Source organism: Aquarana catesbeiana, linkage group LG03 (genome assembly GCF_042186555.1).
Source record: "Aquarana catesbeiana isolate 2022-GZ linkage group LG03, ASM4218655v1, whole genome shotgun sequence".
Lineage (NCBI taxonomy): Eukaryota > Metazoa > Chordata > Amphibia > Anura > Ranidae > Aquarana > Aquarana catesbeiana.
In genome coordinates, this window is record NC_133326.1 from 68,123,613 (window position 1) to 68,142,857 (window position 19,245).

The 19,245-nt window shown below is 41.6% G+C and overlaps 1 protein-coding gene across 1 annotated transcript in view; it reads left to right on the plus strand.

The window, feature by feature from the left end:
• Positions 1 to 19,245, plus strand: part of FBN1 (fibrillin 1) — a 408,253-nt gene that overhangs the window by 348,522 nt on the left and 40,486 nt on the right. The window contains exons 41-45 of the mRNA XM_073623525.1: positions 151 to 222; positions 304 to 429; positions 3,291 to 3,413; positions 11,415 to 11,540; positions 17,666 to 17,782. Coding sequence (XP_073479626.1) covers positions 151 to 222; positions 304 to 429; positions 3,291 to 3,413; positions 11,415 to 11,540; positions 17,666 to 17,782 — 564 coding nt within the window. The remainder of the gene's footprint in view (positions 1 to 150; positions 223 to 303; positions 430 to 3,290; positions 3,414 to 11,414; positions 11,541 to 17,665; positions 17,783 to 19,245) is intronic.

Consider the following 19,245-nt stretch of genomic DNA (forward strand, 5'->3'; position numbering starts at 1 on the left):
AATAAGAATAAGTCTGCAACAGTGGAATAGGAATTTTGATGATTATTGCATTTTTTTGTTTCATTGATTTTTTAAAATGATTTCTCCAAATATATTCTATATTGTGAAAGCAGTGAAAGGCAGCTCTAGTTTAATCATTTTCCTTTGCAGATGAATTTTCTGGACTTTGTGGAAGTGCTCGTCCTGGTTTTGTCATCGATATCTACACTGGACTGCCAGTTGGTAAGTTGACCATTGAATAGCATGAAGAGTAAATTACTTGTGTAGAGTGCTTGAGCTAATATGTCCAATTTTGTCCCGTAGATATTGATGAATGCAGAGAAATTCCTGGTGTTTGTGAGAATGGAGTTTGTATAAACATGGTGGGAAGCTTCCGATGTGAATGTCCAATGGGATTTTTCTACAATGACAAGTTACTTATCTGTGAAGGTAAGAAGATATTTTTCTTATGCACAGCAGCACAATGCCTTTTCTCAAATGGTTGACAGGGACCACATCCGAACTCTGGTATGCCACTTAATTTTGTAGACACGGCTATTACACAAACCTTAAACATTGTAAATATTACTTCTTTCATCTCCAGGGAGGTTGCTTGGCAGTGGACATAATATTAAACAGGGCGATATTTTAAGCCCCCCTCTTACAAAGCAGTTTGGAATCCACTGGTGAAAGTTAGTGTTGCGCTCACAGAAGAAGCTTGTGGCCAAACTGGCACCTGGGGTTGTGTTCCTAAGTATTTTATAGGGTAACACAGAGAAAAATATTGTCACAGTTTTGGTATAATTCCATACAATGGTGACAATGCATGTAGATGTCCCATTCTTGTGCCTGGAGGGGGGGGGGGAGCACCCACTTAGCCCTTGCTGTATTTCCTAGAAAGCTTCATCACTTACTAGTATGTATCTAGGAAGATGTCAGAGGAGTTGTGTGTTTGGAGAGAGAGACACAGCGGCCTGATGTGTGAGAGGATCCATTGCTGGGGCTTCTCTGTCTGAAATCTACATACTAGTGAGTGATGAAGCTTTCTAGGAAATACAGCAAGGGCTAAGTGGGTGCTTCCCCCCTCCAGGCGCAAGATTTGGATCAGACCAGATAGGAGACGCTGGAAGTGTCAGCTGCTGCAGACGCCACCACCACACGGTCCCTGCAGAGGGCTTAATCTGCTTGCTCGCAAGACCTCGCCAATAGGGGGGTCCACCATTGAGGGTAAGGGTCCACCTTTATCACCCTTTTGGATTCACTTTAATGGAAAGTCACATCTACTTGTCTTTCTCTTCTTTCTTCAACCGCACGGAGTACGTCCTGATGGAAAGTGGATGTGTTTTCCTATCCTCATGAACTTTTTTCTGCTGCTATATATGGACTATGTTCACTACTTTTATATTATTCTAGTATTTCCACTATTGTCACATCGTGTTTTGATTGATGTAAAACCGTTGTGACTATTTTTTATTTGAGTTTTTTTCACATGTGTTTTAGGCACAATAGTGCATATATATTTATGTTGCTATTTTCCTTTTGAATTTTGTTTCACACAAATTTAATTTATTCATACACATTTTTTATTTATTGATATCACTTGCGTATACAAATTGTAAGCGCACCTTTTTGTATTATTAGAGTATTTTGCACGGATACTGGTCTTTTATTGGTGCAGCTACAATTTTGTTTTCCCATTTAGGTTCCCTAGCGCGGTTTCCCCTAATAGAAGTCCCATTCTGCCCTGCCTACAGCCTTCATGTTCTTTGTCAGGCCTTATAACACAGAAATCTAACATGTTTCAAAAGCTTGCATCTTTAATATAAATTCCATACATAGACATTAATGGCTGTGCGCAGCTCTACTTGGGCATATGCCAGTACTCATGTAAACACTTATGTAGCGTATGGGCGTATTCCAAGTATAGAACTTGGCTAATAAAGGGTATCGCTCATACCCCAATCTTTCTGCATTGATCAATGGCTAATATAGTATAAAATTTTGCTACTGCAAATACACCTAAAAAAAGTTGAAACAAATGCTCATACAACAGGCAATCTCCTGTTCTAAGCCCCGGTATATCCAAACCATGAGTCCGGGGGTTAGAAATCCCCTGAGCTGAATGTCGAAAATGTACCCTGTCAGGAGGGACGTTTTGGAGCATTCTAATTGGTCAGCGCCATCACATGGGTGGCGCTGATCAATCAGCAACCGCATAGCCTATCCTGTCAGCTATGGAGAAGATGTGTGGATACCGAGGGGATTTCTAAGCCCTGGACTCCTGATATACCGGGGCTTAGAACGGGAGATTGCCGCGGTCCAGGTCAGCAGGATCGGGGGGTGAGAAGGGGGTCCTGTGTAAGTTCACCTTACAGATTTTTGTGTACTTACACTTTAACTGAACAAGCTGAAGTTAGAAGCTGATTGGCTACCATGCACAGCTACACCAGATTTTGCACTCTCCAGTTTTAGTAAAACAACCCCTGTGCTCCCTTTATAGAAAAAGTGCAGTTTTACCCATCATATGAATTTTTAATTTATGATGATTTATTGTACTGGGTGTATCTTTCATTTAGCAGAAGAAGGCTTCTTAGTGCCTCAGTGGTAATTTTAATGCCACATATACCACTGTCTGTGTGCCATCACGCAGAACAGAGCGGTCACCCAACAAGGAGCGGTGCTGGAACATACAGCTTACAGTAAAAAGAAGCACAGTGTGTTTTCCCCAAAGACTTCCAAAACCTCACCTATCACTATCACACCAACAACTGCTTAGCTGTGAAAATCTGAAACTTAAAACTCTAAGATCCCATGCTGTAAATAAACTGGTTGCATATTTGCCAATCTGTAAACACGGCCGAGACTTACAGGGGGTAATGGTGCCATTCATAAAGTTTCTGTACAGACAGAGCAGCAGTCACTGTGGAAAGAGGGGAAAATGCCCTAACTGTGAAAGCAAACAGGACTCCAAAGGACGATAAACAGGATACTTATTCCACTTGCCTCTACAGGAATGTTTGATGTAACACAGTGCAGTACATATTAGGACTTCCCTGCAGAACAGAGGCAATAGGTCAGGTTCTGTGATCTTGGCCATGTACCTGGATGAATAATGAATCGTTATCTGTTTCAAGCAGAATGTTGCAATACTGCAGATTATTACTTGTGGATCTACACAGCAAATATTTGGGTAGGATAAAAATCATTATGCAGGATGTCAGCCATTTCAACTCATTCTAATGTGTTTCTGCACCCCATTTTACTGTTTTTGGAGAGAAGTAAGATCAGATTTTTTTTTTTTTTGCTTGCAGATATTGATGAATGCCAGAATGGCCCAGTGTGTCCGAGGAATGCAGACTGTGTTAATACAGCAGGGAGCTACCGCTGTGACTGCAAACCTGGCTACAAGTTCACACCCACAGGACAATGCGTCGGTGAGACATTATGTAACATAGTCAACTGTACTGAATAAACTTGTCCAGAGTTCACTTCACAGCATCCACTTCTGTAATGTTATTTAAACAATCTCATCCTTGTCAGATTGCCATTCATTTTGTTCTTTTTCATTCTACTGTTGTTTTTTTTTTATGTTTTCTTTTCTTACTATTCATATAATAGCTCACTTATGTAAATTTAAAAACAAATATAAACCACGCAAAATAGTGCAAGAAATAAAAAAAGCAGCAAACACAACAAGAAAATATCCCTTCTAATAATAAAATATATAAATGACCTGCCCTTGCGCTGAAAATTCAATCAATCCAACATATACATAATCAAATATATATACACCGCCAATATAATAATTCAATAAGCAACAAAAATGGTGTGCATACAAAAAGCCTTAGACTGCCCCAAAAATTAAAAATGAAGAAATGTTTGGGGCATTCTCTACGTCTTTTTGTATGAACACCATTTTTTCTGTTTATTGAATTATTATATTGGCACTGTATATATATATATATATTTGATTGTGTATATGTTAGATTGTTTGAATTTGTTCACTTATGTAAATGTTTAAAGTATATGTAAACCCAAAATCTATTTTTTAGTATGTTTGGCATCACCAAGAATCACAGGAGCCCGATCAGCAATTTTTTTTCTCCTTAAATGAGCTTTATTCCACAGATATCTCTTCCAGTATGAAACCTATTGGAGAAGGTGGATCAGGGTCTGGCAGGGTTTCCAGTAAACTGTTCTCTTTGTAATAAAGTTTAAAAAAGAATTTGGTGTTAATGAGGCCTCTTCCATTATTGGCTTGCAATTTGTAGACTAGAATGGGCCCCTTGTAGCCAAAACACTCACAGCAGTGGAACTACAAGTCCGCCTTGATTGGTACCTTTTGCTAATGTTTGCCACCATGCCTCACTGTATACAGTTTTGTTGAGCAAATCGTTTTTTTGTAAACGTGTTGCAAAATTTCTTATCTGGAGCTTCTGCCGGTAACAGCACTTCCTGTTGCAGGCTGACGAAACTAAGCAGCTGCCTTGCTATTGGCAGCAGCATTGTCAGCCTGGTGTCCAAACTCCTTCAGGTGACTGTTGGGCTGCCTGTCATGTTCATCAGATAGGCAGGCCAATGGGCAACCAATGGAGCTCACACTGCAGGCTGGCAAAGCTGCTGCAGGAGTAATTGCTGTTATGGAAGGATCTCCAGAGAAGTAACTGTATACTATGATGCTGAACCTATTGAAATATATGGGGGTTTTATATCGAGTTTTACATGGGGTTAAAATTAGGTATAAATTAAATTACTTCCACGTCTTCACACTACTTTTTTTTAACACATCATTTTCTTAAACAACACTGCAGCATTGTACTCTACAGACCTAAAATAGAAGTATGGACTTGCTTTTTATTTTAGATTCATACTTACCTAGGTGGCTGAGCATCAGTCCGATGATGTATCTGTCCCCACTGGCTCTAACACTGAGAACCGAGCAATCTAATACCGCAGATCGCTCAGTTCTCACAGCTCCCCGAACAGAGAGCTGGTGACTGTCAGTCACTGCTCTCTGTTCTGCCCCCTCCTCGCTCACTGAAACGCTGGGCTGTCGAGCGGGCAGGAATGTGTGGCTCAGGCTCTTAGCCTCTCAGTGCTTGCTTTGCTGGGTGCCACTCCAGGCATGTCCTCAGATCCCAACTCCATTGTCGCAATATTCCCCAAGCCTTGACCAGCTCTGTGACGTCAGCAGACAGCAGATTTCAGCCCGCTGTCTGCTAAACAGGTCACAGGAGTGCAGAACGAACTGCACTCCCGTGATCCACAGGAGAAGTATAGCAAAATGGGCTTTGGCTGTACTTCTCATTTAATTATCTTATTCAGTTGTTAGACAGTGGTGATCAAAACTGCATTTTAACTCTATGCAGTCCTAGATATATGTCAATGGTGGGACCCTTTCTATGCTTATTTGTCCCTATCCTAATTATGTTATGTTATTATTGTACATTTAAAACCAGAAGACACCAAACACAGTGTGCTACATATTTATACATAATTAGTATCGCTACTAACAATCAAAGGCCTGAAGGGAAAAATAGTACATAAAAAGTTGCAGGGAATCTTGTGATTCATCTTGTAGGATCCAGCCACTACCCCCTCCCACCATTGTTAGGAATAGCTCAAGTGAACATGAAAGGAAAAAACAATGAATGTAAATGTTGTACTGTAATGCAAATTCCTCTTATCCTATCCTAGGTACATGCCCATGGCACATGTTTTATAGCACATACAGCACTGACAGCAACACATCTATTTTACAGGAAGCTTTCACTTTCAGCAATCTTGAGCTGCTACATTATAGTCAGATACTACCACTAGTTTCTACAATGCTAGTCAAACATCTTGCCTGAATAGTAGTGAGTTTAGAATCATGCTACAGATAGTTTTTGAGTTGACAGCAAGAATTAAAGTAATGATGTACACTTCTCCTTTAGTGACATAGGATCATGCTAAGTAGGCTCTGATTTTGCCAAATGATATGTTTCCTATTAGGTAGCAGACCCTGGACATCTGCACAAAATCTCTAAAATCTCTAAAATGAGTTGACAATGGTGGTTGATTTATTATTGGAACTATGCACTGGTCTTTCACATCTTAAGGACAAGCACAGTTTACAATTCAAAAAAGAGTATTTTTGGCACTAGTCTTCATTCACCTGGCTAGAAATCCAGTTTTTATCACCAACAACAGATAGCTAAGGGAATCATCAGGCTTCTTTCCCAGGTCTGTAGACTCAAGAAAAAACAGGGTTGAAGAACTTACATTGTAGTAAGAGTTGCTCTGCTATCAACACAAAAGAAAATGACTCTATGTTGCTTAAAAGATGTAATTCATTTCACTCAGTCTGCAAAGGAAAAACTGTATTTTTCCAGCCATTCTCTCTCTGTAGGGGCAAGCCTGTTGTTTCTGCTGTTTCTCCAACACTATCGTGGAAACCTTTTGTCTATTGGGTGGTGTTATAAACTTGGTCAGGAATATAGTGAGGTGGTTGTATAAAGATGTTTACAGCTTCTCTCAACCACTATTGTAAGCAGCTTACTGGAACAGGAAAGTGGATGAATTATCAGATGTAAAGAACAATATCGCTGATCACATTGGCAGTCCATACACCTTCCTGCCATTCTCTACACATTCACTTGATATCTGTTAAGGGAAACAAACCTGGCTTGTTCTTGGCATATGTCAAACCTTGCAGGAATATAGAATTCTTTATGAGATGATTTTTTTGTGACATAAGTGCACGGTACTGACCAGTATATTTTATTGAATAGATTAGCTTTAGGTATATTTTATTGAATAGATTAGCTTTAGGTTTATGTAGTACTATAGGCAAAACTTTTTTTTTTTCATTTTGGATAGAGTAGGGTAAAGTTATAACCCCTGTCAGATATATTTTTTTTCTGCCATCTGTGTCCCATTGTGGAGATTTCACTTCCTGTCCCATAGCCAAACAGGAAGTCAAAGGAAATCCTTACAAAATAAGGGTTCCATTGGGGCCCCCAGGTCACCAGATCTAGTGTCTCCGTTGGTAGATTTCCTCTACTTTTCTGGGGACAACCCAAAATGTGTGATTTTTTTTTACTTTCACTTTCAATGATAATGGAAAACAGGACAAATAGAGAGGGGGAATCTCCCTAACAGGGACACAGGCAGCAATAAAAAACCTAACAGGTGTTCTAATCCATCCCCACCCTATGCAAAACTTAAAAAAAAAGGTTTTGCCTTTAGTTATACTTTAAGTTCTGTTTTACTAAGACTACAATGGAACAATAAATACAAGACTCAAACATCTACTTAAAGCAGGGAGGCTTACAATGATCAGCTTTTATTTACAACCCCAATTCCAAAAAAAGGTAAGATGCTGTGTAAAATCTACATGCATACAGAATGTAGCGATTTTTAAATTGTATTTTTTTATTTACTTTATTATTTTTATACCCAGTCATGTTACTGACCTTTTGCAAACTAACCTAATTAGTTGCAAAATGTTCTTCCAGCTCTTAATTGTTGGTAACACTTACTGTCAGCTTTTTTGTTGCCCTGTCCCAACTTTTTTGACATGTGCTGCTGCCGTCAATTTCAAAATTACCTACCATATTTTTCCCTCAATAACCATAAGACGCACCTAGGTTTTAGAGGAGGAAAACCAGTAAAAAAATATTCTGAACCAAATGGTGTACTAAAATATTTAATAAAATATACGTTAGCCAGTGGTCAGTACATTAAGCCTCCAAAGCACCCGGGCCACACCTCCAAAGTACCCCCCCCCCTTTCCCTCAACCCAGGTCAACCATAAAGAGAAAAATGTAAAATAATAAACCTTGATGTACAGATCACAGTGATGAGTTTGCTCTGCGGGGGTTCAGATTCCTTGTGTGATGCAGTGAAGTCAGTCCAGCCCAGGCAGCTCACGTACACAGCACAGCAGCGCGGCCGCCAGCACTCGCTCCTCCCACAGTGTGACGTTCGCCATGCAACTGGGCCGTGCTCGTTCATTGAAAGGCTGGCCTGGCGCTACTGCACCCCTGACTCAGACTCCTCCTCTACTCTGCCACAGAGGAACCGAACAGCCAGCCCGGTATTCTAACACAGCGGAAGGAGGCCTGGTCAATATTTGCTCCATAAGACGCACAGACATTTCCCCCCCATTTTTTGCATCTCATGGAGCGAAAAAAAAAACGTAATTTTTTTCTTAAAATGGCACATTTTCTCAGTTTAAACATTTGATTTATTCACAGCATCCCAAATTTTGGGAATTGGGGTTGTACACTGTACCTTTGTAAAAAAATATTGATTACTCAAAATGCCATACCTGTGGCCTGTAACCTATGAAGCCTTGCCAAAATATTACCAGTGTTTACATTTCTACATGGAACAGGAAAAGGTTTGAATGCACTCACAGGTTTGAAGCAAAAGTGAAGACTTTATTGAAGATAAAAATCATCAGACAACATCGTAGACATCATGACATCAATGCAGACCTGGCAGAGATTATGACTATGATTATGACTAAGCGAATTCCAATTCGTGAAACGCGTTAATCTCTGCCAAGTCTGCATTGATGTTATGTTATCATGATGTCTACGATGTTGTCTGATGATTTTTATCTTCAATAAAGTCTTCACTTTTGCTTCAAACCTGTGAGTACGGTCAAACCTTTTCCTTTTCCAGTGGCTCCTATCCAGATTGCGGACTAGACCTGCACCGTGAGGTTGAAGCGTGGAATTGCTCTCCCCTGGAGCAGCTTGGCTTGCTTTCTACCTTGACATTCCTACATCCCCATGTCCTGAACATGGGCTACAAAAAATGCCTTTTTCTTTGAGAAATAATAATTTCTCAAAGATAATCTCTTTAGTTGTCATTAAAGGTGGCTCGATGGCTATTTTGTTGTAGTCCAGAGTATGAGCTAAAAAAGCAGCTACAGTAGTGTCAGAGTCCTGATGGGGATGTGTGACTGGAGAGTCTTTGCTGTAATGGGAGAGAGCACACTGTGCATGTACAACATTTAAACCAGGAAGCACACTTGCTTCTGCGATGCTGGGGGCAAGTGCCCAGCGACTGCTGTGTCCTAGAAATAAGCCAGGGTGCAGGAAGGTATTACATGGGGAGTATTCCAGCCAGGCTTCATGGATGACAGGAAAGGCCTGCAGGTATGGCATTTGCGTTATCATTTCTTATCACCTCCTAATAAATAATTTCTAGCAAGGCTGCTTCATTAAACCTCAAGAAAAGAAAATAGGCACAAAGTGGAGTTGTTGACCTTAGCAACCTATCAGTTCTGTTTGGTTGATATGGCTACAATTTTACTTTTGAGCTCATTTTCTTTTCTCTGTTTAAATGAATCAACTCAAATGACTGATTATAGGAGCAGAATACTCAGTGTGCACCAGTAGGGACTCTTGCACATGGTTGTCTGAGCAGGGCCATCTTAATAGCACCATAGGCCCCAGGGCAAAGTAATGCACTGGGGCCCCTACCAGCCTGCCCCAATTTACACACCTACTCTGAAGACTGAAATTATAAATAGTTGATAGAATTAAACATATATTTATTAGTACTTTCAATAAAATTGATTTTAAATCATAAAAAAAATGCTATAAATCAAAGACTAATCAACACAAAGGGCACAGTACAGGGGGGAGGCAGAAAGGCACAATACTGGGACCAGGAGGGCACAGTACAGGTTCTGGGATGCTGCCCGAGACACAGCCATTCTGGGACAGCTTAAAAATAAGCGTGACTGTCCCAGCAAATCGGGGACAGTTGGCAAATATGAAGTAATGCAAGATTATCATGGGGCCCCCGTACATCTGGGGCCCCTGGGCAGTGCCCATACATTAAGAAGGCCCTGTATCTGAGTCCATGCAACATAAATTCCGGCGTGCTTTCATAGACATGAATGGCTGTACGCAGCTGTACGTGGATATATACAGGTGCTCATGTAAACACAAGTATACAGTAGCTCACAGGTATATGCAAACAAATGAACATTTTCTATTTCTTGCATACACCTGCTTGTTTTACTCATGCTTACATGAGTGCCAGTATATACCAGAGTACAGCCGCACACAGCCATTTGAGTCTATGGGCAGGTATATACAGCCCCTAAGCTTTCCAGGTAGGGAAAATACAACGAAATGTATGTTGTTCAGAGGCCCGTGTGAAGAAGCCTTAAAGAGTTTTACCTTAATGCATCCCCCTTTTTCTTTCCTGAGCCTGATCCGATCCAGCGATGTGCACAAGTGCAGCGGCTCCAGTCACTCTCTCCTCATTAGACAAATTGAAAGCAGCAGGAGCCATTGGCTCCCACTGCTGTCAATCAAATCCATTGACGTGGGAGGGGGGGGCAGGGAAAAGTCCCACCGTGTGTATCAATGGATGCAGCAGTGGGACTCTGGAGCAAGCCTGCACGGGTGCCCTCAGGGAAAGCGGCTTTCTGTGAGGGCATCTGATGAAGAGGCGGGGCCTGGAGTGCTGGCGGGGCACCCCAGAAAAAGAGGATCTGGGCTGCAAAACAATTGCACAGAGCAGGTAAGTATAGACATGTTTGTTATTTAAGCTGGCCATAGATACTATTTTCTTTCCTTCCACCACAGGTCACAGTCAGTGTTGATGGGGGAATGCCTCCCACTGTGCTATTGTATTCTGTCAACGGGGGGGAGCAGGGAGCATTTCCAGCCGCCAGAATGCAATGGTTACTGCTATTAGCCATAGCTGCTGGCAGTAACTGTATGTAGAAAAATCCAACAGGCTGGTTGTACCATTGATTGATCAATCAACTTGGGTACAATCAGCCTGCCCATACATCGTTCGAATCTCAGCCGGGCCCTGCTGAACCGGCTAAGTTTCGAACCGTCTATGGCTTTAGTTGCATAGCAATCTAGACATTTTGTTTTTAAGGTAGGAGAAAAATACACTATTTGTTACTGTTTTCAAGATTATTTTTGCCCCAATGCAAAGGGACATGATCCAGTAGTTAAGCTAAGCTCTTTGCCAGTGTTCTTTGTCTGGTTTTCCTAAACCTCTTATAAAAAAAAACTCCAAAAACAAAACACACATCTGGTCCTTGGAACGCCTCATTATTCTTGTTGATCACAACAAAGACATGAAGATATCATTAAACATAAATTAGCAACATGTTTATTCTCATGATCCACATTTCTGGTTTCATTATTGAAGAACTGAGCATATTTACATAAAGTGATTGGGGGGTGGGGGGGGGGGGGACCAGATTTGTTTGGAAGAAGGAAAGATGACATTCTTTGACAAATCAAGTACGCCTGTTTAACATTTCATTTTCTCCATTCATATTCTTTACACCTAGATAAACAGCGACATAAAATGTTACTAGTCTGTCTGCTATTCAAGTATCTACATGTAATGTAATCAGAGCAGATCTGTTTATATACCATTTCTCTTTTGTCTCTGTACAGATCGCAATGAGTGTTTGGAAATTCCAAATGTCTGCAGCCATGGAGAGTGCCATGATAAGGTTGGGGGATATTACTGTGTGTGCCACAATGGATTTAAGACCAATGATGATCAGACTATGTGTCTTGGTGGGTACCAAAAAGCCTGTCTGTGCTTTCATGCATATTTTAAATGATCAATATAAACTTGGTAAAAGCCAGAGGCATCTAAACAGTATTACAGAACAAGTACTTTTATTGTTTTTATAGCTGTCATCAAAGGCAGAAAATTCAAAACATTTCACATCTCAGTAAAGATCATAGAAAAGTTGGCCATACAGGGGATGATTGGTAATCAAGAAATAGATATCAGCCTATCTTTGTAACAACTGCTGAGCATCCAAATTTGCCATATGGATGCACAGTGAATACACTGTATGTGTGAGGAAAAGGACCTTTCTTGACCGCCAACTTCATCCATATTTGATGTCTTCGTTTTGTGTTAAAGCTGGTTTAGGTATACATATATTTTACATAGCTGCATTGATCCGGCTTGGACCAGTGTAAGTATACATGTGCCATACTTGGCCGAGCCCCATAGAATCTGGAATTTGCAGTAGCGTCTGTCCTGATGCTTAGCGATGTCCCAGTCTTCACCTTTTCAAAAAACAAGTAAAAAGGCGCAAAGCAGGTATACCTCACATAACAGATCCTAAATAGTCCAATGGCAGGGTAGGTGACTGTAGGTGTATATAGACATATACACAAGATGAAGTCTATCAGGGCTGCCACCAAAAAAAGACCAGAAGCAGGGTCCAATAGGCTGAGGAAGATAAAAACAAGGAAAAGGGGCGCCTCTGAGTATAAATCAATAATCATTTATTACAACAAACAATATCCACTCACATGGAGGACTGTAGTATTGCGTTCCGGTGCATCTCTGAGTAGAGAAAAGGCTGGAGGACCACAAGTCTCAGCAAGTCCGTGCAGTGCTGGTCACACATCAAGTCCTGGCAGGGATGGATGGTGATGGCAGAACACGGTGGGAGTTCCCTCGGGTCTCCAGATGGCACTTCAGAATAGGTAAAAGGTTGAATAACAAAGACCAACGGTCTGTGGGTTCCAGGGAGGGGATGGGGGGGCGTCAAAGCCGATCGCCGGGCGCGCTGCTGTCTGAGGCTCGTACGGCTCCGTGGAGAGAGATGGTGACGGCCGTACAGGGAGCCAGAACGAGGCCTGGAAAGCAAGCGCAGCGCGGCGCCGGGCCGTGACGTCACAGCTCTGCGACGCGTTTCCGAGTCTGCGCGCTATAGATGACAGGAATAGCGGCACTCCTTTTTCAAGCATAGGGGGCAGATGTAATGGCAGTCCTTTTGTAGTCTTTGGGAGGGAGGGGGAAGGGGCGGGGCTGAGAATAATAAACAGTATCCGGATACAATGCAGCTTTTTGGCAATACTAGATATAATGCACATGGAAGTGGGGCACAAGTTAATAAAGTTTAAGCATGGAGTATCTGTACATACATATATAGGAGACATATGAGCATAGTTGTACATAGAATTGGAAAATGAAAATTAAAAATTAAAATTGGAAATAAAAAATATTTGATTAAAAACCAGTACACATCCACCTGCAGAATAAAATCTGGTGCATATGCAACCAATATGGACCATATATAAGAACATGTAAGTGTATCAATTGAGAATTGGGATGGTACTAAAAATTAATAATAATAATATTAATGATCATGGACCAGTGCAAGATAAAAAATATATAGATATATAAAATAAGAAATTTATATATGTAAAATACACAAGAGATGGTGATTATATAAATATAAATATCAGTACACACTGTAAACATAATTAGCGATGTAACACAGTCCGCAAGGGAAAAACCAGGAGAAAAGAGCAAGGGGAGGGGAAAAAAAAAAGGGGGGGGGAGGGGGGGGGGGAAGGAAAAGCAAGAAGGGAAAGGAGGGGGGGGGGGGGAGGGTGGGGGGGTAATGGGAAAGAACGAGGGCAGGGGAGGGGGCGGGGGATGGAATATACTTACTCGTGGACCCGCCACCCCCACAATAATAGATATGTTAGTGTGTATACAACCTGTGGTAAGGATGATAAAAATACAAGCAATGAATATACACATACCATATATAAGCAAATAAAAGCAATATATATCTATAATATGGTGGCAATCTCGATGCCCTCATTCAAGCCCCCAGGCGAGAGGACGTCGAGATTGTAAATCCAGAACGTTTCCCTTGCACAGAGCTTTTTGAAACGTTCGGCGGGAGTATATGACTTGGGGATTTGTTCAATTACCCATACAGTGAGGCCCGTGGTGGATTTATGGTGAAAACTAGCAAAATGTCGTGGGACACTGTGCATGTCTTTGCCACCCTCTATCAGTCTCCGGTGTTGACCGAAACGCTGTCTGAGGGGGCAGATTGTTCTACCGACATAGATCAGTCCACAGGGGCACATGAGGCCGTAGACTACAAAATCAGAAGAACAATTGTAGAATTGGTCTATCTGGTACGTTTTACCTTTGGAAAGGAATGACTTTTGTCCATGTTTAACAAAGGCACAAGTTTTGCATAGGGTTTTTTTGCATCGATACATGCCAACCAAAGGTATAAGTGTGGTGGCATGGTCGTTGGTCACAGTGGTTTTGAGTTTACTTGGGGCAATTTTACTTTTCAAGTTAGGTGCTTTACGGTAAGTGATTCGTGGTACTGTAGGGAGAAGAGTTTTGAGAAGGGGGTCCTGTAATAGAATCCCCCAATGTTTTTTCATGATATTTTCCATTTTTTTATATTCGAAGTGAAAGGTCGTGATAAATCTGGTGGAGTGATCTGTTGGCAAGTATTTGTTTTGGCTGGTTTACCCTTGGAATAGGATGCACAAGCTACATCAACCAATTCTTTAGGGTATTGTTTTTCAGCGAATTTGTTTTTTAATGAAGTGCTGGAGGCTGCATAATCACTATCGAGGGTACAGTTCTGTCTGAGACGGCAGAACTGTCCCTTTGGTATATTTTTCGTCCACTTCGGATAGTGGCAGCTGTGAAAATGTAAAAAGGAATTCCCAGCAGTTGGCTTGGTGTAATTTTTAGCAATGATTCTATCGTCTATGTGACCCAATTCCAAATCGAGATATGCTAAATGGGTGGGGTCGGAGGTGTGGGTGAAGGCAAGTCCATAGGGATTATGGTTACAGTGGTCCACAAATGATCAGATTACATCATTTGTGGACCACTGTAACCATAATCCCTATGGACTTGCCTTCACCCACACCTCCGACCCCACCCATTTAGCATATCTCGATTTGGAATTGGGTCACATAGACGATAGAATCATTGCTAAAAATTACACCAAGCCAACTGCTGGGAATTCCTTTTTACATTTTCACAGCTGCCACTATCCGAAGTGGACGAAAAATATACCAAAGGGACAGTTCTGCCGTCTCAGACAGAACTGTACCCTCGATAGTGATTATGCAGCCTCCAGCACTTCATTAAAAAACAAATTCGCTGAAAAACAATACCCTAAAGAATTGGTTGATGTAGCTTGTGCATCCTATTCCAAGGGTAAACCAGCCAAAACAAATACTTGCCCAACAGATCACTCCACCAGATTTATCACGACCTTTCACTTCGAATATAAAAAAATGGAAAATATCATGAAAAAACATTGGGGGATTCTATTACAGGACCCCCTTCTCAAAACTCTTCTCCCTACAGTACCACGAATCACTTACCGTAAAGCACCTAACTTGAAAAGTAAAATTGCCCCAAGTAAACTCAAAACCACTGTGACCAACGACCATGCCACCACACTTATACCTTTGGTTGGCATGTATCGATGCAAAAAAACCCTATGCAAAACTTGTGCCTTTGTTAAACATGGACAAAAGTCATTCCTTTCCAAAGGTAAAACGTACCAGATAGACCAATTCTACAATTGTTCTTCTGATTTTGTAGTCTACGGCCTCATGTGCCCCTGTGGACTGATCTATGTCGGTAGAACAATCTGCCCCCTCAGACAGCGTTTCGGTCAACACCGGAGACTGATAGAGGGTGGCAAAGACATGCACAGTGTCCCACGACATTTTGCTAGTTTTCACCATAAATCCACCACGGGCCTCACTGTATGGGTAATTGAACAAATCCCCAAGTCATATACTCCCGCCGAACGTTTCAAAAAGCTCTGTGCAAGGGAAACGTTCTGGATTTACAATCTCGACGTCCTCTCGCCTGGGGGCTTGAATGAGGGCATCGAGATTGCCACCATATTATAGATATATATTGCTTTTATTTGCTTATATATGGTATGTGTATATTCATTGCTTGTATTTTTATCATCCTTACCACAGGTTGTATACACACTAACATATCTATTATTGTGGGGGTGGCGGGTCCACGAGTAAGTATATTCCATCCCCCGCCCCCTCCCCTGCCCTCGTTCTTTCCCATTACCCCCCCCACCCTCCCCCCCCCCCCCTCCTTTCCCTTCTTGCTTTTCCTTCCCCCCCCCCCTCCCCCCCCCTTTTTTTTCCCCTCCCCTTGCTCTTTTCTCCTGGTTTTTCCCTTGCGGACTGTGTTACATCGCTAATTATGTTTACAGTGTGTACTGATATTTATATTTATATAATCACCATCTCTTGTGTATTTTACATATATAAATTTCTTATTTTATATATCTATATATTTTTTATCTTGCACTGGTCCATGATCATTAATATTATTATTATTAATTTTTAGTACCATCCCAATTCTCAATTGATACACTTACATGTTCTTATATATGGTCCATATTGGTTGCATATGCACCAGATTTTATTCTGCAGGTGGATGTGTACTGGTTTTTAATCAAATATTTTTTATTTCCAATTTTAATTTTTAATTTTCATTTTCCAATTCTATGTACAACTATGCTCATATGTCTCCTATATATGTATGTACAGATACTCCATGCTTAAACTTTATTAACTTGTGCCCCACTTCCATGTGCATTATATCTAGTATTGCCAAAAAGCTGCATTGTATCCGGATACTGTTTATTATTCTCAGCCCCGCCCCTTCCCCCTCCCTCCCAAAGACTACAAAAGGACTGCCATTACATCTGCCCCCTATGCTTGAAAAAGGAGTGCCGCTATTCCTGTCATCTATAGCGCGCAGACTCGGAAACGCGTCGCAGAGCTGTGACGTCACGGCCCGGCGCCGCGCTGCGCTTGCTTTCCAGGCCTCGTTCTGGCTCCCTGTACGGCCGTCACCATCTCTCTCCACGGAGCCGTACGAGCCTCAGACAGCAGCGCGCCCGGCGATCGGCTTTGACGCCCCCCCATCCCCTCCCTGGAACCCACAGACCGTTGGTCTTTGTTATTCAACCTTCTACCTATTCTGAAGTGCCATCTGGAGACCCGAGGGAACTCCCACCGTGTTCTGCCATCACCATCCATCCCTGCCAGGACTTGATGTGTGACCAGCACTGCACGGACTTGCTGAGACTTGTGGTCCTCCAGCCTTTTCTCTACTCAGAGATGCACCGGAACGCAATACTACAGTCCTCCATGTGAGTGGATATTGTTTGTTGTAATAAATGATTATTGATTTATACTCAGAGGCGCCCCTTTTCCTTGTTTTTATTTTCACCTTTTCAAATGCAAGGTGTTCTCTGAATGACGTCCATGCCAAGCAAGCGACCTCCTACATTCACTAAGCAGCAGGGCAGCTGCTTGACACAGGTGCTGGAAGCTAGTAGCAATCACTGTAGTAGTGGTGCCTACTACAATGATTTCCGGCTTCCACATGGATCGGCTATGTATGACGCATGCATATTTACATTGGTCCAAGCTGGACAAATGTAACGACACATAAATATGCATACCTAAATCTTCAGCTTTAAGCCAGCTTTTTCAAATAATATTAAGAATAAAATTTCAATACTAAAAGAGTGCACTTTACTGGTTGAAGGTTATAGGCTCTGTAATCATATAAGCAGTCATAAGTTACAGTATTCCTCAGCAACAAGTCCATCAAACATTAAGGGGTAGGGGGGTTCCAATCTTCTGTGGAGAAGACCAAAGCCCCAGGTTAATAAATCAATACAGTGCATAGTTCTTGAGCCACAGAATGGAACCAAAACACTTTCTTTATAAGAACATAACGTATACTGTTGAATTAAAGAATAGAAATGCATACAGCATCTGAAGACGGATCTCAAACATACTGTGCTTTCCAATGAGTCTTACAGTTTCTTTTCCTTTTGCAGATATTAATGAATGTGAAAGAGATCCTTGTGGCAATGGGACATGTAGGAATACAATTGGATCTTACAACTGCCGCTGTTTCGATGGGTTTATCCTATCACACAACAATGATTGTATAGGTAAGGGACGAACAATTAATTATGATTGGTGTCAGACTAGTTTATCTGGGTGTTGGGATCTTGGTGCTCTGGCATAGAAGCTCCTGATTCTAGATGAGTTGAATATGCAACAGAGTAAGGCATAATTAAGTGATTGTAAATAAAAAAAAAACAAAAAAAACACAAACAGGTTCATACCTGCTCTGTACAATGAAATTGCAGAAAGGCACTGAACTGCCTTTTCTTTGGTCCCCCGCCAGTGATTCTGGCTCCACCTCTTCTCGGTGTACCACCATAGGAAGTAGCTTCCTATGGTGGCACACCTGCAGGCTCAATCCCGAGCGGTGCTGCCTGTGTCCATAAATACACACAGTACGGCTCGACCCTGGCCCCCCACTGTCTTGTCACAAGATTTAACTGACAGCAGTGAGAACCAATGGCTCCCACTGCCTCAGCAAAGTCTTTGAGAATGGGAAGTGAGAGGAGAGAGCTTCTGCAGACGGGCACATCGCTGGATCAAGTGAGGGCTCAGATAAGTGTTGGAGGCTCATATACGTTTTGGGAGGGTAAGGGGTCAATACTTTTACCTAAAACATTTTTTACCCTAATGCAAAGAATGCATTAAGGTAAAAAAAATGTTTAGTCTTTAAAACCACTTTAAGTGATAGCAATTAGTTTATGGGCTAAATCTAAGTTAGTCTGAAGCTTAATAGTTCAGCAAGATTTGGACAGCATAGGGAAGAGCCAGAACATTTGCTAACTTTTACTGCTGTCTATGTCCCAAGTACAGAGATGCACCATCTCTATTTGTTCTGGTAACCATTGATACCAGGAGAAAATGGGAAATTGAAAATGTTACAGTTGTTATGAGAAAAGGAGGTAAGGGGAAATCTTCTAAGTACACTTGTTGAAGTGACAACTGTCTAATAGATGACAGTTTGGAGAGATTCCTCCTGACATCCTGTTATGTCTCCAGGACGGGAAGTAAAGAGAAGTCTCCCGAACAGGACACAGATACCAAAAAAGAAGAAAAACCTAAACATTCCCTTGGCTAAAGATAAACTTAGGGTTAAATGGTATGGATGATACATTTTTAAAATAACTATTGGGGTACTGCAGATTTTTTACTTGTTCTCAGCCTGGAATCCCCTTGACCGAAAATTGTCAGTGTTGGGGTGAAGTCGAGCAAAAAACAAGATGAAAACCCTACATTATCAAGACAGATCACTGTGTACTATTGAATATAATATTAATTTAAAGAAGAGGGACTTATTGTAGAGTACCCCAACGAACCCAGCGCACATAGCACTTAGTCCCATCAAGATTCTTGCAGTGTGTATATAATTTTTTTTTTTGAAGCTCTACTCCAGGCTGAAGCTCCATTTCTGGGTGTTCCTAAGGGGGAATTACAGCACAGCACTGAGCCCCTGCCACCTCTCTAAGCTGATTTATCCTTTATGATTATGAATGATCAGTCAGCACTG